This window comes from Episyrphus balteatus, chromosome 4 (genome assembly GCF_945859705.1).
Source record: "Episyrphus balteatus chromosome 4, idEpiBalt1.1, whole genome shotgun sequence".
NCBI classification, from domain to species: domain Eukaryota; kingdom Metazoa; phylum Arthropoda; class Insecta; order Diptera; family Syrphidae; genus Episyrphus; species Episyrphus balteatus.
Window position 1 is genome coordinate 15,360,983 of NC_079137.1, and position 22,206 is coordinate 15,383,188.

Consider the following 22,206-nt stretch of genomic DNA (forward strand, 5'->3'; position numbering starts at 1 on the left):
ATTGCAACTGCGTTTAGCACATCATTTTTCGACATGCTTAAAAGACATACAACCCCACTGTAGAATGGAACGAAAACGAACTAAAAAAGTTAAAAGAAAAGACAGATATGATGTACTCCTTTATACACTCTTTATAATACAGATGCGAAGTGGGCTTCATTGTAGTCAGATTAGAGTGTTTGTGTTGTGATGTTGATGATTAAAACGTTTAAAAACGTAATATAAATATTTTACCGGCACCGAAAATGTTTAAATTAAAAATTTAAAAAAAATTAGTTTAAGAATAAGAATGAGAGACTAAAGATAACACAAAACGAAAATGTATTTTTTTATTTTATTGTTCAATACTTAAACAAAATACGATGTACGTATGTACATATTTGCGATTTCATCAGAATTTCAGAAAATTTCGATTTCAATGCAGGAGCTAGTTACATTACCCCCTTTGAAGGCTTATTATCATTTTTTCGTTCAATGTCATTCGGCGTCCTTGATGATTTGATTAAAATCTATGTATATTGACAAAGTGACGGTGTTGGTCGGTGTTGTTGTTTTGGTGTAAATTAAACAAATGTCCAATTGACTGAAACTTTTTGCCGGTGTTTTGTCTATGGCCGTGCCTCTTTTTATTTTTTTTTTATTTTTTTTCTTATTTTGTTTAAAAAAAGAGACAAAGAGACATTATACTATCTCTACGAATCCACGATGTCTTCTAAAAATAAACCCTTTTAGAATTATTTCGCGCTGAATGTTCCTTTCTTTTTTGTTTGTTAAATTTGATTTTATGGTTTCCTTAGGTCAATGGGATGGGGAAGTTAATTATTAAAGTTTACTATATTTGAAGGTAGATAAGTACGTTGAACTACTTGGTGTACCTTTCAACCTCTTAGGCAGTCATGATGGAAGTACAAATATGCAAAAGGATTGTGAAATTTATGCTGGCCTCTTCGAAAAGTATGATGCAATGTTGGAGTTGAAAGAGAATAGTAGTTCTTATCAGAGGATGCGCCAAAAGTTATGTTGCAAGGGTTGTTGGTTGTTAAATCTGTGGTAGGCAGTATACATTGGTGAAATAGTTTTCGTTCGATGTGGACTTTATTCAGTGGCGTTTCACGTAAAAAAATTAAATTATCCGTTTTTTAAATTAAATATCAGTTAATTTCGAGTGTTTAGTGGATGTAGTGAAGAACATCGTTATAAACCTTATACCTTAGTTTGTTTTAGTTTACTTAATAAAATATGGGCGACCTATTCCGAAATATCTAACAGCCTAATTAAGCCAAACGTTTGAATACGTTAAAATAATATAAAACCCACATTTTACGATCAGACAAAAATTTAAGCATTTTAAAATTACAAAAAATATATTTGTAATAGTTTAAACAGAAAAAAGTGATATAACAAAATTTTACAAACCAAATTAAATGAGTCATTAAAGTGAATTGAAAGTTTTAATCGAATCGTTAAGCAGAATAAGATGGTACATCAATATTTAGAAAATTACACTTTTATCTCAATGATTAAATCAAAGTTTAATTTTTGATCCAAAAGTCGGTTCTCGAATCTCAATGAAAGTTTCAAATTCTTTGAAAAAACATCTTATCTTTATTTATAAGAAATCGGTACTAAATCGAAGCACATAATATAGCAATTGTTTACAGCTGACTTAATTATGTTTGGCGATCACAATCCAGGATGGATCTCGGCCTCAAACAACAAGCCTCTCCTGCTAGGTTGAACTAACTATCTCCAGTTAATTCGTACGACGTACCTGGGCGAAACGCTTTATAAATTTTTGGAGTTGATGTCACTTGAACTTATAAATTGAATTATATTCAATCGCTCCACTTAAAATAAAAATAATTTTAATAATTTTTTAATATTTTTGTTATTTTTTTCTTCGTTATCTCCAGTTATGTATAATAAATTGGTTGAGGTTGTTCACCAACTGAGGGCCCCATCGGGGTTGGATACGAAAACTCGACGGTTTGGTTTTGGCTTTCTGACAAGGTCCATGTCGCTGTGAAGCTCGTACAGCTCGTGGGTGAGTTCATGCACACTGCACCGAACATAACCCGAAAAATATCCATGCCAAGAGCTTTGCAATATTAAAATTGAATTTCGAATCTCTAGTCGCTAAAATCTTCAATTCTAGTTAAGATTGTATATTAAAGTTATCCCGCACGATTTTACGTACAAAATTAAAGAAGGATAGAGCTGACGAAATCGGGCTGGTTTGACTTAGTACAGGTAAAATAGGCATTTATAAAAAAAAAATTGTTCCACTAATGAAACTTGGCAAAAAGTTTGCTTTTGGGATAAAAACCAAGTACAAAAAAAAGTCTACAAAAAAAAGTTGGGTGGAAGGGTGTTTTTTCGCGGACAACAGGGAGGGGGTGAAGGTCAAAAATATACTGAAAAAAATTGTTTGTTGAATATCATCATATGACACATGTTTTCAAGGTATTTTTTGATGCTGAATCTAATGACATAAAAATAAAGTCAATACGATTGCTCTAAGAAAAGTTATTTCCGATTAAAAACCAGGGTGCTTGTTTTTTGACCTCAACAAGTAAAATATAACCGAAACCAATGTGAAAAACATGCTACACTGACAAAATTTGTGATGAAGGTTTAAAATAAAACAGGGACAAAGGATACATAAAGTTTTTTTTAAATATTTTGGGTGAACATTGATTTTGGGATAGAAAGCAAGAATAAAGAGTTTTCATAAAAAAAAACTTTGGTGAAAGGGTGTTTTTTTCGAAGAGACAGCAAAATCTGCAATTGGTCCCAAAAAGCCAATGATTCGCGTAAAACGTGCAAGAACTTATTTATAAATGTTAAGGTAATTTGTCATCAAAACCATAAATAAAATGAATCACAGATTTTACTGTCTCTTCGAAAAAAACACCCTTTCACCAAAATTTTTTGTATGAAAACTCTTTATTCTTGCTTTCTATCCCAAAATCAATGTTTTTACCAAATTTCATTAGGGTGACCCATCATTTTTGTATTCACTCAAAAAAACACCCTTTTTACCATGATAATTTTATAGACACTTTAGATTCTTGTTTCTTATCTTAAAAGTAACATAATTGCTAAATTTCAATAGGGTACCACTAATATTACTCTAGTAATACACACTTTTTCAAATATACCTACCCATATTTTCTTTACTTCTAAAAAAAACACCTTTTCAATAAAAAAAAATGTATAGACTTATTGGGTGGGAAACATGAGTCGCTATGCTGTACAAAAAGGTTCCGCATTGTTGATCATTTGTCCTACACGACGCAGTCATCTCAGTTGTTGCACCTTGATTCGTTTGGCTAAATTGGTATTCTTGTCCAATTCGATGGTGTATCTTCTTTTCCAATATCTAGTCGGAACCAAATCAGCAAGATTTTTTTTTTCAAAAATATCTAAAGATTTCCAGTGAGGATGTTGATGAAAGGGTAAGAAGTTTATTTTTCGGTAAGAAGAATGTTTCAAATGCATACATGGTCAAGCTCAACAGTTGGTTCTCAAGTTTTCCAATATTCATAGGGTCATACTCGATGCTGAGAAGATTGAACCCTCTTAGCTAGCGCAATTTAGGGGTCTCTTTTCTTAATTGTAAATAGTGCTTTGATTTAACGAGGAAGTGCTGAAAACAAAGTTAGAACCACAGATTTGGAATAAACTCCTATTAATTATTTTATTAAAAACCGAACACTACAGAATTTCTTACCAATGTTATCTTTTTTTTTCAGGTAAATTTTCAAACTGGTTGCATAGTTTGAGATTATCAGCATTTAACCAAGCGGTGCGATATAAATTCGCCTCTAAAGTAAATGAATGGGCTTACGGACCACAAACAGAACTCCATTACTATCAATTACTCAGGATAATCTCTGCAGTGATAGTGAATTACCATCAACTTCGTTATCAGCAAGCGAACTTTTGAAATCAACAATATTTCTGCATCCCGATGCAGCAATTTCGGGCAAAATGGCACCAGCTCTCACTGAGCCGTTAAGCCCGACCAATAAATTATCTTCATCGGCGGCATCGGCATCTCCAAGACCAACTGCTGCAGGCAGTCCTCTTCAAACAAATACCAATAGCAACAACAACAACCCAAACAACAACACCAACAACAATAATAACAATACCCAAACAAATAATAACAATGAAAGCGTTGAATCTGTAGATGAGAATTCGAGTATACAAACGAATTCAAATCATAACATTAGTGGCAGTGACAAGGACAAAATTGTGGAAGGTAAATCAGTGCCAGTAATACCAGCAGTAACACCAGCAGCAGTTCAAGTTGCTGCACAACCTACAATCGCTCAGGCTAAAGGAGCTTTTCAGCTGGCATTCGAACAGAGTGTTGGCGTTCGAAAAACACCTACACCTACAGTGGTGAATGGTGGAGACGCTTTGTCTGCTAATTCTTCTCAAATGGGCCCCATGTGTGACTCAAAGTCATCGCAACCGCCGTCATTAGGAGCTAATTCTTCACCTTTGATCAAATCAAAGATAACCCATATAGACGCTGAGACAGCTGCGAAAATAATAACTTCACAATTCGAAGATTTTCCGAGTGACATTGAAGAGGCAATAACTGCAGAAATTTGTCTAAGACAAAAATTAAAGTCCAGTGAAGAACAAGAACAACAAGTAACAAAACCAGAAACCGCTCCACAAAGCGATTTACAATTGGGTGAGAATTTATTGGATGAATCTAAAAAGCCAATGGATGAAGCAATCATCAAAACATGTGATGGAACCCAACAAAAGCCAACTGAAGAGACCCCAAAGCAGCAGATTGCTGTCGAAACAAAAGAATCGAATTCTATAAATCTTGAAGCGAAGAGTGATGGGGCTGTCAAACCTCAAAAAATAAATATAATCTCGGTGCAGGAGCTGCCACCTATTAAAACAGACTCGACGGTAACAGCCTCAGAAGATGATAATATTGAAGGTAAGTTTTCAAAATTGATCATTAAGTCCCATAGTGTATCTACATAATTTTTGTTGACTCATTTCAGAACGCTTAAAACAGTTGGACAGTACAGATGATTGTCCGATGCCCATCAGCCAAGAAAGTGGTGACTTAACAGCTACACCCCCACGCAATTCTTGCGCACAAGCTATGACGTCACAGCTAACGCCGACAAATAGCGCTAACCTCCCGGCCACACCTTCTTTGTCCTCGTTAACACCTTTGAGCACAACATCAACCTTGTGCGGCAGTAGTGGCAATACAAAAGAATTCAAGGACAATAACAGTGAAATGGATCATGATATCGATGATGATTTGCTGCAGGTGTTGAAAGGTTTCGATCCCAATGCTGCTGGTACGGACATCTGCGATTTGGCTGGATTTCTCAGTGAGTATGGAATGAACTATGAAGATGTTAATCCACCAACAGCCAAGGAGAATCCAATCAAAGAAGTTCAGATGGAAATTGAAAAGAATCAACAAACAATGCAGCGAAAAATTGACTTTCTATCGAGGCGTTTGCGAAAATTGCAAGCACGTTATATGAGCAAACAAGCCAGTGAAGAAGTGGCTGGTTTGTTCGAGTGGTCAGCAAGAACCACAAAACGTAAAAATAGTAATGCTGATCACCAGCAATTGACGTATGCTGAAGAAAGGTATCATCCGGTTACAGCGACAACGATGCGGAGTGTTCTCAAGAAAATTGAGAATGCAGCAAGTAGTGCCCAGCAAGTGTCGCCAGGGAAAAAATTACAACAAGCCAATGTTAGTAAAACGGTTGAACCTTCTGTGCCAGTTGCAATGGATGTTGTAGTTCCAACGTTCGATGAAAAGGTAACGGAGGAGATTGCTCATGTGTCGGGACGTTTGCAGGCTGAAATGCGTGAAGTACAGAGTGCGATAGACTCGGATGCTACCGCATCTAGTTCTGGTGGAGAATCGGCAGATGAAATGGTACCCTACAACAATATCTCACAGGAAACAATGCCAATGTAAGATTTGGAATAAATTTAACTCACATTTTGTAACTACAATTGCTTTGTTTTCTATTTTAGAGCAAAACGTGCGGCATGGCGTTATTCACGCGATCGTGCAGCAATAGCATCTCGATGGTCATGGCTGATGTCTCAGATATCCGATTTGGAGTTCAAAATTCGACAGCACACTGAGCTTCATCAGCAACTGCGTCAACGCAAGGGCAAGGTTGTAATGCTAGAGGCATCAGAAGCTGGTAATCTTGCAACAGGGACTGGCGCCGGTCCGAATGGCTATCGTGGTGCGTTGCCAGGCGCAACGACGTCTAAGACATCTGGCGGATTTACCACAGGCGATGAAAACGAGCTTGAAGGAGTTGCCGATGAACCATCCCAAGGCGCTTGTCGAACACGAGCCTTCCAAAGTAATTTGTATCGGAAAAGGAAGCTCTTCCAAACGGCAAATGTACATACGATATCAAAAAGAGCCGCCAGGCCAAGGTTAGTTGTTGATATTTTTTAACAATGATAGGACATTTTTTTAACGTTTCTGATATTATTATTTTCAGCACAATAAAATGTGGTTGTCAGTGGCCACTGCATCCGTGCGCTTTATGCACTGGACGCTCTGACCCTACAGCACCACGAGACCTCCCAGATACCATGATGAAGTCTCAAAGAATTGCGTTACTCGATCCTGGCTTCCATCCAGTTCTCAGCTTTTCCGAAGGTTTGTTTGAATTTTATTTTAACGGTATAAGTCTCAGCATTTAAAATTCAATCGCATTCTTTTAGATATATCAAATTCGATTTTCTTTGAGAAAATAGCTCGGGAACCAGAATGGCAAAATCGTGTTGCACGTAGCACTGCAAAAACTGTTATCAAAGGTGCCCTCGCCGCCCAACGAGCTGCCGAAAAGGAGGAACAACGCGGGGTTCATGCCACAAGTGGACGAATAACACCAAGTACGCCACATAATGCGAATACATCGTCATCGTCAAGCTATGGCGGAACAACTGGCAAAAGAAAGTACACAAAACGAAACCATCAGGATGTCGGCGCAAGTCATTCGACAACGCCACTTGTGGCCAACAGTAAATTATTGTAAACAATAAAAATCTGATAAAAATTTTATTAACATAAAACAAAAACAATTTCGCCATCCTCTCTCTTTCTTTCTCTTTTTTTGCATTATGTGTGTGTGAATCTGGTTTCTTTCTGTGGTGTGCTGCTCCTAGAGGTGGGAAAAAAGTCAAAGAAACATTATCGACAACGGAATCGATCACCGGATTACGTTGCGTATCCACGAAAACCAACAAGCAACAACAACAGCCACAACACCAACAACCATCAGACGCTTTTATCTCACCAGTCTCTTCACCGAAATGCCGAGCAATCCAATCATCACCCAGCACCTTCATCATTGAATTACCAAAACTCAAAAAATAATAAAATACGAAAACTATCGTCAGCATCTCAAGCAGCAACAACAACAACAACACAAGCAACACTTAATCAAAGCGGAAGCCATTTATCCAGTAATAACATTCTAAACTCAAGCTACCAGCAACACCTTAATAATCAGCATCATAGTTATAACAACGAATTGAACTTCCTGCATTGTGACAGTCTTGACGGAGACTCGTCTACGAATGGTCTAATGATGGGCCCAGCAGGACGTAGTAGGACGTCGTCACCAACACACGCCAGTAGTCATCATAAGTATGAAAGGTGAGTTTGTGTTTTTCTTGTCCCCTAGAATTCTGTTGCAAGCTCTAACTTACTTCGATTGTTTGCAGATCTCTTGAAAGAAGGAGTCGTACTTCGTATGACATCGACAATATTGTCATTCCATATAGTGTGGCAGCGGCGACACGTGTTGAATTGCTACCCTACAAAGAAATTCCAACGCCAAAGTAAGAATAAAAATGTCATTAAATTTGAAACCTCTTATAATTCCATTAATTTAAATTAGATGGCGAATATTAGACTATGATGCTGAAGAAAAAGAAGAAGTTAGTAAAAATACAACCAATTCAGAAGGAGAAAAGAAATCTGAAAGAACTGAGCCAACAACTGGCCTAACAACCAGTCTAGATAAGGAGAGAACTTCCAAAGCATCGGAAGAGGTTAACAAAGAAAAAACAAATATATCTGCTGGAAGTTATTTGGATGATGACGAAGAAGGTGACGAAGATATATCTGATGAAGCGATGATATTGCGTCATGAGCGTGCCCTCACCGAAGAGCGTCGAAAATTCCAAACATTCTTGAAATTCCCATACAGTACGAGGTCAAGGGCTAATCGTCGCATTGATAGTCGAGCTGAATCGAGTGGGGCTAATACACCCGATCCAACATCGCCAGCTCCAAATACACCAAGTGTAGGAGGAGATCAAGAGGTAAAATAATGCTTGTTTTGTTATGATATTAGGATTGTTGTATATGTATTAGAAAATGTTGTTTTGTTTTTAGTCGATTCCATCACCGTTTGCCCCTTCAACACCATTGACTCCCCTTGAAAGTATTGCTGAAACCGGAGAAACTTCTAGTAGGTTTTGAAAGACGAATATTTTGTTCGGTTCTTTTTGGGCAGTTATGATAAATTCTTTATTATTATTATTTCTTTCCAAAAGGTAATCCATCGGCCTTAGATAATACTCCTTCGATTATGAGTCTTTTAAATTCCATAAGTAAGAAACAAGAACGTCGCCGAACGGTATCAACTAAAAAGGAAAAAGATGAACATCGTAGGAGCTCTACTCCAGATCTGAGAGATGTGAGTGTTTATAGATAGTTTTTGTTTGAATAACACTTTTTTCCGCGAAACAATAGACTATGAACAGATGCATTTTTTTTTTTTTTAATCACTGAATTTCAAAAATTTATCCAACAATAACACTAACATCTTGGTTTTAATTTTAAATTTGTTTATCCAAAACCCTCTAAATACTGGAGCACATCGCGCATTTTACTTAATATTGGTGCATGCTCTTTGACTAAATTATAAAACATTAGGATAGGTTAGAAAAGGGGAAATACTGTCACTCGAATCCATTGTGTTTTCCAAATCACTCCTGAAAGATGAAGTGATGAGAAAAATCATCTTGATACAAAATATTTATAGTGAACCATTGTGGAAAGAAGTACAGTAAAAATAAAATCGATCTTGGGATAAGTTCATTTAAGTGGTTGAACTTGAGATAAGATTCATTTAAATCTACAACCAAAATAAATGAGCGTGTTATTTTCTAATAAAACATAGACTTTTTTGGTCCGCCTCCGCAGTGTAGAAAGAAACCCTAAAATCGTATCTTCAGTAGTGTGATTTTTAACTTTAACTTAGTTTTGTAATGTAATGAAGATAATGATCCGTTCCTGTAAAGTAAAATTGTAAAATAAACTAGTGTTTAACCATCAATATCTCAGGAACCGCTGATTGCACAAAAAAATTAAGGAGTATTTTGAAATCTTGAATAAATTTCCCAAAAAATCAAGTATCAAGTATTTTTTGCATTAATTTGAAAAGTTAAGAAAAAAGGGGATTTTGGTGGCTTTAGGGATAATCATCGAAAAATTTGTAATATTAATTGTGCATTTTACAGTTGCCTACAAAACCCCTACAAACTTTCGATTCAATCTATTGATCGGTTTTTTTTTCAATCGAATTAAAAAAAAAAATAAAGGACAGCGATTATACCTTTTAATCATCAATATCTTTAAAAATAAAAATGGTTATAATGTATTCCAGCTAAATGCAGCTAATTTTTTTTTTTAACTTTTAGTGTTCGTATGGTTGATAAATATATCTGTTTGTAGAATATATAGAGGTAATTTTTTGTTGTAGTTTTATGATTGTACAATTCAATTGGAATATTTTAAAGCTGAAATTTTCAAACTTAAACATTCTATTAATTTTGATAAGGAAATCTGTTTTTAAACAAGCCCTGTTTGCGTGAGACTACAAAATTCAGTCAGTAAAAATTTTTTACTGAAATACATAAACATTCCAAAAAAAAAGCTTTGTATCAAAAGCTTTCATTACTTAAATTTTCACACAACTGTCGCTTATACGATATCTAATGTCGTTTTTGATTGGTTGTTAGGAATACTTCTGGATGCTTCTAAAAGTAAAAAGAACTGTGTTTGGTTGTTTTTTGTTTGCGTTCGGGATAGGAGAGCTCTTCCGGATTACCAATTGTAAACGACATAATGAAATTGCATTCTTGCTTATTGAATTGGGTTGGGCTGAGAAAATTAAAATGGCGTCTGCTTGAAATAATTAAACACATTGCAATTGGAATTAACAAATAAGAAAACATGTTTTATTTTAGATTAAAAGGAGTAGAAAATGAAGGTGGAGTTGAAACAATATGTATATAATATTGCAAATTTCTTTTTTATTTTTATTGTTTTTTTATCGTTCATAGAGTTTTTTTTTTAACCCCTTACCGCATGATTTTTTTGTTTTGCGTGAAAAAAATATATATGGTAGATTATGTTAGATAAAAAGACACGTGTTTCAGGAATTTTCAATTTTTTGAGTAAAAGTGGGTACATTTTGGGTTTTCCGGTTTGGATCATATTTGGCACATTGAGCAAAAAACGAACAAAAAAAAATTTAAATTAAATTAATTATACGTAAAAACTACGCGCTGGAACTCTATGAGTCTCAATAAAATAGATTAAAAGGCCTTTTAATCTATTTTAAATTAAATTTATACCATTCCGGACGTAAACGTAAAAAAAACGGGTATAGATAATAAGAAAAAAATGATATTAAGGGCCCTTATATTACTTAATTCGAAAAGTATAAACAAAACTAGATTTTTTTTTCAAACTTTAAAGTATTAATGCTTTTTATGGTTTGGCTCATATATAAGCCACTGTGCGGTAAAGGGTTAATTGTAGATAGTTTTGTTGGTGGTTATTTACATAAAAAGTTTCTATAATTTGATAAAATCCACAAAAAAAGGATTCTTTTTGTTAACAATTTTACTCAGGACGATACCTATTTACCTATCATCCAAGTACAATATTTCATGATGATAATCGAGTTACGGAAAGCAAAAAAAAAAACGCTATCGTCTGCGACTATAATGATTATTGATGTTATCGAAATCAAAGCATCGTCGATACGTCGTTTTTAGATGATCGAGTTACGGAATGACCTCCCAGGATGTTTCAAATTTACAAAAATAATAAGAAAAAGAGCATTGTTTTGGATTTAATTTCCAAAAAGCGAAATAGATTTTTCCAATTTTTTTGATATTCTCGAGGGAAATGAAACCGTAATAAAAAATCAAGTGAAATTGTTGCAAAAACTGACAAAAAACTGAATATTTGGCATTTTTTCGATTTTTTTGTGATTTATGCCGTTAAAGAGAAATTTTTGGAATAGACGATGGTCATCGTAAATAGCTTATAAAGTTTTCAATAATCGAGGCCGAAAAGCATCTCTGTTTCCAAGATATTTCTTTTCAAACAACTTCAATTTCTTTGAAATTCAAAATGTTTTAAATACTATTTCAAGTAGTGTAGTAGCCCAGTAATTTTAGGCATTTTTTACCCCAATCTGCGGAAAAATTCCTACTGGGCTCGATTTTGGTATAGACCTTCGTTACGGCGTTGTTATGAAGATGCGAAAAATCGACATTGATATCGCGTCCGCGTTAGAAGTTATAGAGATCAAAAGGTCACGAAAATCAGTTTTTCGCATATATCTCGTGACCTGTTGCTTGGAGGTCAATAGGGATCTATGGAAAATCTGTTCATCATAAAATTATCTACAAATATTGTCTTCTGCATTTTTCTGTAAATCCAACCGATTTCGGACTATATTATAACGTAGTCATTCAAACTACATAAATTTGTTCAAAGTTTCAATATGACTCTTAGAAGTACTCTAAGATTGATTTGGGGTGTTTTGACCCTTAAATGTTTTTACCCTGAGACCAAAATGTCTCAGGGTAGGTAATTTTGACCTGAGAGTCAAAATTAATTGCTAAGATTTTATTAAATAGTTAGTTAGTAGCTAAGTAACTTAGTTAGTTAGTTAGTAAGTTAGTTTGAATATCGATTACAAGTGAAACTTATAAAAACGTATTAATTAAAAGCAAAAGAGATTACACATGTATTTTTCAGTATTCAAATACTGAATTATTCACTCTTAAAAAAACAAACCTATTATTACGTATCATGTATTATGCCTACGCTTGAAACAGCTCTATTCCGAAAACGGTTGGATTTACAGAAAAATGCAGAAGGCAATATTTGTAGATAATTTTATGACGAACAGATTTTCCATAGACCCCTATTGACCTCAAGCAACAGGTTACGAGATATATGCGAAAAACTGATTTTTGTGACCTTTTGACCTCCATAACTTCTAACGCGGACGCGATATCAATGTCGTTTTTTCACATCTTCATAACAACGCCGTAACGAAGGTCTATACCAAAATCGAGCCCAGTAGGAATTTTTCCGCAGATAGAACCTAATATTACTGGACTATAGTTTGTGGGGAATTTTAGCTTAAAAGATGAATTCATAACAAGTTTTAAGAATTTGACGCAGTTGTATCACGATACAATTATAATAATAAATTAAAATAGAGACTCGATTTGAATAACATTTCGATTTCGTATTTTTATTTTAGCTGATTCCGCCCTACGAGCCAATCAAATTTCCTATTCCAAATGATCTCTTCGAATCAATGTTAAAAATGATGCCTGATGAGTATCCTCCACCACAAGAAGACTGCCCTCAATCAATAAAGAAACCATCTGCCACCACAGTAACAACCACAACAACGACAACAAATGGTTTTGGTGATACAAATAATTCCTCCGCCTCCCAGCTACCACCACCGGGTGTTGCTCAAAAAAATGTCTGTGATCAAAAACTAAATAATAACAAAAATATTTCCTTAACACTTAACAACCAAAAAAGCATTGAGCACATTACCGGCGAAGATGATAATGATGAAGAAGATGATGATAATGAAGAAGAAGAAGATGAAGGAGAACACCATCAGCAGTTGCACAATTATTATTCAGGGGCAGTTAATGGTGATGATAGTATTAAAGATCATAAAATGAGAGCTCCTCCACCACCACCTCCACCACCAGGATTTGAATTCCAACCCTCATTTATTTGTCGAAACAATTTACTTGGTTGCAGTGATACGGAATCTTTGGAATCTGAAAATGATGGCGACGATGATCCGAACGATCCCGAATGGAAGGAAGAAGAAAAACACAAATGAAGGATTGATGAGATTATCCACCACCACAGCATGATGGATTAGGATTTTATCTTTTTCTAAGTTTGTTAATTTTTACTTTCATTGAATAAGTAAGACTATAGACATGTTGTCTGTCTGTGTGATGGGTGTAGTGTGTGGTGTGTGAGTGTTACGTGGGTTCAAGATTTTCATTTTTTTTTTTTTAAATATAAACTTGTGACTTGATTTCTTTCCAAACTTAAATTCCACAAATTTTATTACTTCTCTCTTTGATTTATGTTTTATTTTGAATTTTTCAAATTTATTATTCTCTTAATATTTTAATAACTCGCTTAATATCGATGAAAAAATATAATTAAATAAAATGTAAAAAAAATATTTAAACAAAAATATGTACATTTTTGTTTTTCAAAAAAAAAAAAAAACAGAACAGAAGAAACCCAAGAAATGATTATGTGGGTTTGTGTGTGAAATGTTATCAATATTCTAATACAAAATAAGGACAATAACAAATAAATTGAAATATATTTATGCTCGTTATCAAACCATGTGTTAAGAAATCAGCCTTGACACTCTAATGTATTCTGCTTTTCTATTTTTTTTTTTTAATTAATAGAGAAAGAGATAATATAACAACACCTTTCGTCGAAATTAAAATTTTATTTGAAATGACATTTGTCGTCGAAATGATATTTATCGTTGAAACGACATTTTTCGTCGAAAAGACCGATTATATTAATATTTCATAGTATTTGATTCACCACATCGTTTTCATACACATAGTTTTGGTTCCAAATTCCGAAGCTTTGAATGAAGGACTTTTTTCATGCATAATTTTTTTTATTATGATAGCAGAATACTATCTAAAGAAAATATGGCTGTTAGTCGGTGTTTAAGAAAGGCATACAAGGACTCCTTAATAGTTTTTATTAAAAATTCTGTGTAAGGGAATTGCACTCGCAAAATAAATCTGTTAGTAAAGCTTTCTATGTGCTTTCTCAAATTACAATTATTATTACACCGAAAAGTTCTGATTCAAGTATTTATCCATGTTCTCATCAGGGGTTAAAAAAATGTCGGTTAGTACATACTCGTATTTGTTCTCAGTTAACGTTTCCAAACTTAGTCACAATAAACTATGTTTTATTATTAATAATTTTTTAAAAAAATATGCTTGCTGCTTAGTGTTGAAAGATTTTTGTTCGTAGTCATTTTTTATTTAAATCAATAATTTGTCTGTCTTAACAAAATAAAAATAAAAAAACAACAACAGTAAAAATAGAGAGCCTAGCTTTCTTAATTTTTTTTATTTAAAATATTTAATTTCAAGCAAAATAAAAGTTCTTTCGACTTTATTTGTTTATTTTGATTTTTTCTAAGACTAAGGTTTTCATAAAATCTTTAAAAAACAAACAAAAAAAAAAAAAAAAAACGTTAAATGTATAAAATAAAATGTAAAAAAAAAAAATAAAAATATAAACCATTTTAGCCATAAGAAGTTTTTGTAATCATATGTTGGTAGTATTTTTATATAAAAAAAATAATAGTTATTATTCTTACACACACATAGATTATGTGTTTCTTAAAGATTTTTTTTCACCGCAATGTAAATAATTAATATTTTTATTTTAGTTTTTATTTTGCTCAGCAATAAAAAAAGGAATAATTAAAAACAAAAAAATGTTGAAAGGAAATAAAAATCAAATGTAAAACTGAGAACATCGTTGCTCATATTGTTTTTGTTAATTTTTTTCTTTCTTTTAAACTTATGAATGTATAACTTAAAATATAAATATATTAAAAAAAAACAACTAAATGAATTATATTCATAAAAAAAAATAACAAAGAAAATTTTACTTTAAATTTAACAAATAAAACAGAAAAATCTTGTAATATAAATGAATTAGGTCTTAAAATAAAAAAAGAAAAATAATTAAAAATAAATAAAAAACATTTATATTAGATATAAACAAAAAAATACAGTTACAATATGTAATATAAAGTTTTAATGGTTCTGAATAATTAAGAATATAAATTATGGTTAAATGGAGGTCAACATTTAAAATATAAAAAAAAAAATTACAATAAGCTTTCAAAGGAAAAAAATAAAATATTATTAAAAACTGTAACAAATAATTTAAAAAAACATTGGAAAATCAGAATAAAAATATATTTAATTAACATTACGCAAAAAAGATAAAGAATACACTAAATATATAAAATAAAAAATTAAATTGATTTTTTTAACACATTTCTTCTTGCAACATAAAACTCAAGTAAAATGTACATTTACTGTGGACAAAAAAGCTTTTTAAATGCAACTATCAACTTCTGCAATAAGGAATACATACCCGAAGTTATATAAGCGAAACGTGGTGGCGGCCACAAATAAGGAATAATAAGGAATCGCAAATGACTCGTAAAAAATACGAAAAAAAAAAAATTTTAATCGTAATCGCGTTCGGATTTCTATAAAAAGAACCGAATAATTTATTCGTCGTTGGAGAAATTGCGAAAATATTAATCACAAAGACAAGCAAGAAACTGGGTAAGCTTTTTATTTATTAACAAATAATTTGTTTTCTTAAAATTTTAAAATGTGCGTTATGCGTTGGTCTCTAAAGGCTAGGTTGTATGTTCTTTCCCTGCTCTGGAAATTTTCAAAATTAACTGAACATTTAGCACCACTAAAAGGTTTTTGATGATCGCGATGGCCCAAGTGAAATAGCTATAACTCCAGCCTATGAAATTGGTGGTACAACATAAAAGTTGTTGTTGTTCATTCAAAACCTTCAATATAAATTGATTTCACAGGCAGCATCACTGTGCGTATGAAAAATCCATACACAAACCCCTTCTAGAATCAACAAGGTTATACATTTTATTAAAATCGAAAGCTGGTGGAATGTAAAAAAAAGTCGGGATTACGGGTGAAATATAGGTGGAACAAATTGATCCTTGTAGCAATTGAAAAAGGAAAAGAACGTTATTAACTTCGCTCCTGAAGATTGACGAAGGGCCAACAGTAGGAATTGTTTTTAAACACTTTCAATTTTGTTGACAGCAATAACATAATTAAGATACCACAAGCAGCGACAGTACTCCAAGATAGGATGGACAAGTGCACAGTATAAAGTCTTTGTTATATGTGGATCATTTAAATATCTTGTGCAAACCTTTTTATTTAGTAACTGGCAATGACGTCAATATGAGGATAATTTTTGCCGCAGTGCTGCAAAAATTTCAATTAAAAATAAACTATTACAGATACAAATAACTTTTATATGTAGTTTATTCGAAAGATAATAACCTAAAGCTTAATACATATGAAGGAAGAAATTCCGTCATTTAATAGGGTAAATAGAGGTAAAACTAATTTTTTTTTATGGTGAGTTTTTATTATTTTAAAATTTTTCGTAGCTTTCAAAAAATCTCAAACTTATAGAACATGTAGTCTATGACCATGTCCATACATTTGTATTTTAAAATGATTTTTGGATGAATAACGGGAAAAACAAGTTTTTTTACCGGTTTTAACCGTTTTTTATTTTTGTCTTTTTTTCTTCAACATATAAATGAATGAAATTTATACTGTAGATAGATAACAGGATTATATCTGTGCAAAATTTCAATACATTTTGTAGTCACAATTTTGAGATAACGGTAAAATAAAGTTCTATTTTTCCACAGCTTATATCTTTTGATCTAGAGCAGATACAAATTTGTTTTAACTTTATTGAGCATCCTGATGATATTACCTTTCATTTGATATATCACACATAACTGTACATTCGCTTCAAACTACACAATGTTAAATTAAAAAACTACCTCAAAACATCTTTGGAGATCTGTTGATCACGAACAGCCACCAGTGTGGGAAGTACCGTAATCTCAGTTTGGAACTTTGACATGGTTGGCTTTAAAAAATTCTTATTTCTAGGCATCGCAGACATAAGATTGAAACATCATATGAAAGGTGAAATAATGAGCTTTCACATGATATAAAATTTTTATAGGTTGTCATTGAAAAAAATTGATTCAATAGCGTGGGAAGATAAAATTATATGTTTTTTTTTTTTTGCTTTTTTTGATGAAAATTGATCGAGTTCAAAAAATTCTAGCTCTTTTTGTAGATGTCTAATAGACATGATCGATATTTATGTATATATTTTGAGCTGAAGCAATAAGCTCTCAATTTTTGGGTGATGGAAATGATTTTTTCACTTTTTTCATAAGAAACGATTGTTTTCAATAAATTATTTTAATACTTTTTGCGCGTTGTAAAAATTTAAAAATGGTTTTATTCTTAAGAAGAAACATTTGGCTTTTTAATGGTATAATATAATGAGAAAAGAAAAAAAGGTATTTTTTTTAGCTTTTTCTTGTAAATTATGATTGTTTGAAATAAATAAACTCTTCAATTGACTCATTTTAAACAAAAGCACACAACCTGTTTTTTACGACGTTATCACGTAAAATCATCGTTCGTAAACCGGCTTTACAGACAACCTCCTTTTGAGTATAAAATTTTCGTGATAACATTTATGAATAACAAAAACAGAAGGATCCAATATAACTACCTTGGGGAACTCAAGATAATACATTTATACTTTAAGACAAACAGTTTTTAGAATTAACATTTAGCAAGCTGTAATCTGTTTTTCAAATAAGATTTGATCCATTGAAGTAACCATTCCGAAAATCCATATTTTTCTAGTTTGAGAAAAAGTATCGTATGACTCACTCTATCAAAAGCTTTACCTAAAACTCAAGTTTCTTGTTGTCGAATTGTGCCGGAAAAATCCATGTTGCTTACAAATCATTTTTTCAAAAAGTTTCGGTATACATGATAATTTTGAAATTCCTCGATAACTTTCAGTTTTGTTTTTGTTTCCACATTAATGACTTCCACAAATCAGGGAAGACACCATATGACAGGCAACAATTAACTATATGTGTAACAGCAGAACAAATAAAAGACTGACGGAAAATTGTCAGGACCAGGTGAACAATCGGATTTTAAATCGTCAATATATTGAACAACATCTGCTTCAGTCAGTCTCAAAGGAGGTATATCACAGTTTAATCTGTAATAGTCGGAAAAAGTATTTTGACAAAATGAACATTTTTCTAATTGATGCGAATAATCTGTAATGGTTGGCGGTTATTTAATAAGTATATTATGGTGAATCTCATGATGGTCATATAGTTGGTATTATGCTTCGAGGCTGCATTTTTTGTATAAAAAGTGCTAATTTCTGAGGGAAAAAAGTATTTTGACAATCGTTCTTTTTCAACGTTGGTAAGGTAAGGTAATGCATTTTACGTGTTTCAAATACCAACTATATGACTGACATTGACCATCATGAGATTCACCATAATATACTTATTAAATAACCGACAACTTCCTTATTTCATATTTAACCATTACAGATTCGCATCAGTTAGAAAAATGTTCATTTTGTCAAAATACTTTTTCCGACTGTTGTAGTTGAAGTTGAATTATCACCGTAGTTTAGATTGCAAGAATTATATGGTTGTTGAAAAAAAACAGCAAATATGTTACTTATTTGTATAGTATATAACATTATACTATTATAATATTGCACGGTTTATGGAAAATTTTAGAATGGGCACGGAAATATTAGGGACTAGATATTTAGGCAACGTCATTTTCTGAACGGAAATTTAAGTAAATTGACTAAATAAGTTTGGATGTGATGCTATTGTCAAATTTCGAAATTTATTTCAGAATTTTACCGGTCGCATGGGTAAGACACCTAATTTCACTTAACTGTAATGAATAAATAAAATTAATTATAACCGATAATGCACTTTTTAGTTGTTTTTCACACAAATAAATTTAATTTTGCTAAATTAATTCTTTAAATAAAAACAATCTGCTGTCATGTTGACAAAAAAAACTTTCCTAAATTTTTAGGGAAAATTTTCTTGCCTAACTTTCCAGTCAGCTTTCCAATAAAATTACCTAAATTGGAAGGATTTTTTTTTACAGCTGACCAATCAGAGACCGAGAAATTACCTAAATATTTAGTCCCTAACGTTTCTGAACCTGCCCAATTTCTTTTAGAATTTATGAACTGCCAAAACGTCTTCAAAAATATTGAGGCACGACATGTCATACATGCGACACCCCTTAAAGGGGCAATGTCTAGTGACTTAACTCACAACCATTCTTTTGTGCGTGTAATTAACGGTTCAAGAATAAAAGTGACCTTCAGTTTACTGCCGAATTCAAACGGCTAAGCAGAGAGTACTCCTAAAAAAAAAACTAGTTTTCGGTGGTGGAGGTTGAAAATCTTACTCACGACCTCTGGCGCATTAGTCCATCGCGCCACGGAGCACTTTCAAAACATCTTAGGATTTTTTAATATACATATTGCACTCAATTAGATTAAGATAAAATCGGCCTTATCACGTATTCCATCGTATCGGAAAATTTCTACGATTCCCGATTAAAACAATCAAAATCCGATCATGGTGACAATTTGTATGAAATTTTCCATTACGGGCGGATTTCGTGATTATTTTTTCGGAAATCGTAGGAAATTTCCGATACTAATGGAATTCATAATAAGGCCGAATTTTTATAGTTGGTTTTTAGTAAATTATTAAAAAGTTTTCGGTAGAAGAAAGCTGATTATAATAATAGTTGATGACGTGTGATTTTTTCACATTTTAAAATAAACGTTTTTCAAGTTTCCCAACCCTCGTAAGTCCTTACTTAACCAATTTAAGTGAGAAAAGAGCTCTCGATTACTTCGCATACTACTTGAAAGTTCAAAATACGGGGAGTTTTCCGAAGGTGAACAACTTTTCGCCCGAAATTCACAATAAGGGAAACTCACAAGATATCTGCACTTGAAGATTTTCCAATACCTATAAGAGCTTAAAAATACAAAAGACAACAATTTGCAGTTTTTTTTAGCTTTTAATTTAATTTACTTTCTACAATCGATTTTGCTCCTAAACTTGAATCATCGAATTTTAGTATCGTTCTTTTTTTTTTAGATTATTTTTTTGTTTTGCAAAATAAAATCTAATAATGCACTAACTCAACCCTAGCGCTTCCACTCTGACCAGCTGCCTACTTCTTGCTGGAGAAAATCGCTCCTTTGGCACTATCAACTAAATCAGCAAATAGATCTTTCAACTCGGCTACGCTAGTCGGGAAGTTACTGATTGGCTCAACGCCAATCTCGTCTCCAGGCTTAATGCCTTTTACAAAATTATAAGCTATAACATAGCCTTTCCTCGTTTCGATCAACCCTTGTTGGGCGAATTTTTCGGCCTCTTTAGGATAGCACAATGATGCAATGCCACCGGCTCCGATGCCAGTGTAAATAATCTTCTTGAAGAATCCTCCTCGAACGGCCAGAATGAGACCAGCTACACCACCAATAGCAATAGCACCAACTCGTGGCATTGTATTGTCAGGTTCATTGAGGTAATCAATAGTTGCTAAAAGAAATAGGCTACATCAAAAAGAAAAAAAGTATGAGAAAGCTAAATTTTTGTTACATTGGGAATGAGCCACTCCGGTAGCAATTATTCCCTCGACATTCTTCTTCTGTTGGGCAACAGCTTTATAGGCCGATGTGACTTCAACACGAACAGCTCGAACGCCACTTTCTAAAGTTTCACGGACTTTGGAATCTTTTGGTGGATGTGCTGGAGGTTTTGGTCTGTAAGAATAGTTTTCCATTGACTAAAGCTTTTAGGAAATTATTCAAAATGTTACTTGTTCAATGAATGCAATGGAGCATAGACTGGCAACTCGGATGGCTTGCATTTGTAATAGGCCAAATCATTTTCTGTTGACGATGTTGGTTTTGGGGATTCAGCAGATTTGACTGCAACTGCTGCTAGCATTGGTGCTGCTGCTCCGTAGACTAATTTTGTGAACATGATTTGTTTGGAAAATGCAGTTAAACAGATTGTTGATCTAAAGACTACAAAACTGAAATGTATTTTAAGTTAATAGTTTTTAATTAATGTTTCTTTTTATTTAAAGTTTTAAAGAAAAATGTTTAAAGAGAAAAATTACCCTTGCCGATGACTGACATTGCATAACGTGTTGACAGTTTATTTTTTGACAGGTGCAAAACTAATTAAAAATCGTTCAGTGGGTGATTGAAATGAAAGCATTCAGGCAAACTAAATAAGGTGGACCACATACTTTTGGAAGAAAATCGATTAAGGAACCATACACACCAAAGCGGTATAAGCGTTCATGGTGATTCGCTTTGTCTCTTTACGCCATTTTTAGCAATACTAAAGCCTGGTACGCTGCTTGCGCTAAATTTTAGCTCCCATACAAATTATCGATAACTTGTATGGGAATTTTATCTCGGCTAAAATTTAGCGCGAGCAGCGTACCAGGCTTAACTCTTTTTTCAGTTTGTGGATTATAATAAAAAAGCAATTTTACCTATTGTTGTCCCAGAACATATTTTCATTAATTAAGTAAGATTTTAAGTAGAATTTCAAATAACGGTAAGTAATAATGGAAGTTAGTCCTTAAAGCCTGGTACGCTGCTCGCGCTAAATTTTAGCGCAGCTAAAATTCCCATACAAGTTATCGATAATTTGTATGGGAATAATTTTAGCTCAGCTAAAGTTTTTCGATAATTTGTATGGGAGCTAAAAATTAGCGTGATCTGCGTACCAGGTTTTAAGCGGTAGGTAAATAATATAGTTGAACACTCTGATAACGATATGTGACAAGCGGTATTGCTATACAATTTTTACAGGTACTCGTAACTCTGCCGTATAACATTCTGCTGTGTCTGCACCTTTAATGAACTCACAATTTGATGCCGTTATCCGTATACCGTTACCCTTTTCCCTTTTGGTGTGTTAGCTCTTTCAAGGAACTCTCATACCAGTAAGGTATACGGTAGCGGTATAAGAAATGGTAGAAAAGCATTTTTCATAATCCCACTTGATCCATAAATAGATCCTGATAAAA

General features: G+C 33.0%; 2 protein-coding genes across 4 annotated transcripts in view; one reads left to right on the forward strand and one right to left on the reverse strand.

The window, feature by feature from the left end:
* The window catches only part of LOC129918419 (uncharacterized), a 34,638-nt gene extending 20,986 nt beyond the window's left edge, over positions 1-13,652 (forward strand). The window contains exons 4-14 of one of the 2 annotated variants that reach the window (XM_055998938.1): positions 3,756-4,972; positions 5,040-5,985; positions 6,049-6,468; positions 6,537-6,697; positions 6,763-7,062; positions 7,207-7,699; positions 7,768-7,884; positions 7,944-8,370; positions 8,444-8,519; positions 8,605-8,747; positions 12,627-13,652. In XM_055998938.1, coding sequence (XP_055854913.1) covers positions 3,841-4,972; positions 5,040-5,985; positions 6,049-6,468; positions 6,537-6,697; positions 6,763-7,062; positions 7,207-7,699; positions 7,768-7,884; positions 7,944-8,370; positions 8,444-8,519; positions 8,605-8,747; positions 12,627-13,235 — 4,824 coding nt within the window. In that variant the 5' untranslated portion in view covers positions 3,756-3,840 and the 3' untranslated portion in view covers positions 13,236-13,652. The remainder of the gene's footprint in view (positions 1-3,755; positions 4,973-5,039; positions 5,986-6,048; positions 6,469-6,536; positions 6,698-6,762; positions 7,063-7,206; positions 7,700-7,767; positions 7,885-7,943; positions 8,371-8,443; positions 8,520-8,604; positions 8,748-12,626) is intronic. The other variant, XM_055998939.1, reaches the window with a different exon arrangement.
* A 6,576-nt stretch (positions 13,653-20,228) lies between these two features.
* LOC129919625 (MICOS complex subunit MIC27) lies at positions 20,229-21,409 on the reverse strand. 2 transcript variants are annotated; one of them, XM_056000571.1, is made up of 4 exons: positions 21,283-21,409; positions 20,977-21,195; positions 20,757-20,920; positions 20,229-20,696 (listed from the first exon to the last, which is right to left on the reverse strand). In XM_056000571.1, the coding sequence occupies exons 2-4, from the start codon at positions 21,141-21,143 to the stop codon at positions 20,323-20,325; spliced, it is 705 nt and encodes a 234-aa protein (XP_055856546.1). In that variant the 5' UTR covers positions 21,144-21,195; positions 21,283-21,409; the 3' UTR covers positions 20,229-20,322. The 2 variants fall into 2 exon arrangements, with proteins under 2 accessions (XP_055856546.1, XP_055856547.1); XM_056000572.1 differs by having other exon boundaries at positions 20,977-21,204; positions 21,283-21,325.
* Positions 21,410-22,206: the final 797 nt, after the last annotated feature.

Bases quoted from the DNA above. Each gene is read 5' to 3' on its own strand.
- LOC129919625 (XM_056000571.1), bottom strand. From the start codon at position 21,143: ATGTTCACAAAATTAGTCTACGGAGCAGCAGCACCAATGCTAGCAGCA. The intron at 20,921-20,976 runs GTAACATTTTGA...CTATTCTTACAG, and splicing joins CCATTGCATTCATTGAACAA to ACCAAAACCTCCAGCACATC. The intron at 20,697-20,756 runs GTAACAAAAATT...TATTTCTTTTAG, and splicing joins CGGAGTGGCTCATTCCCAAT to CAACTATTGATTACCTCAAT.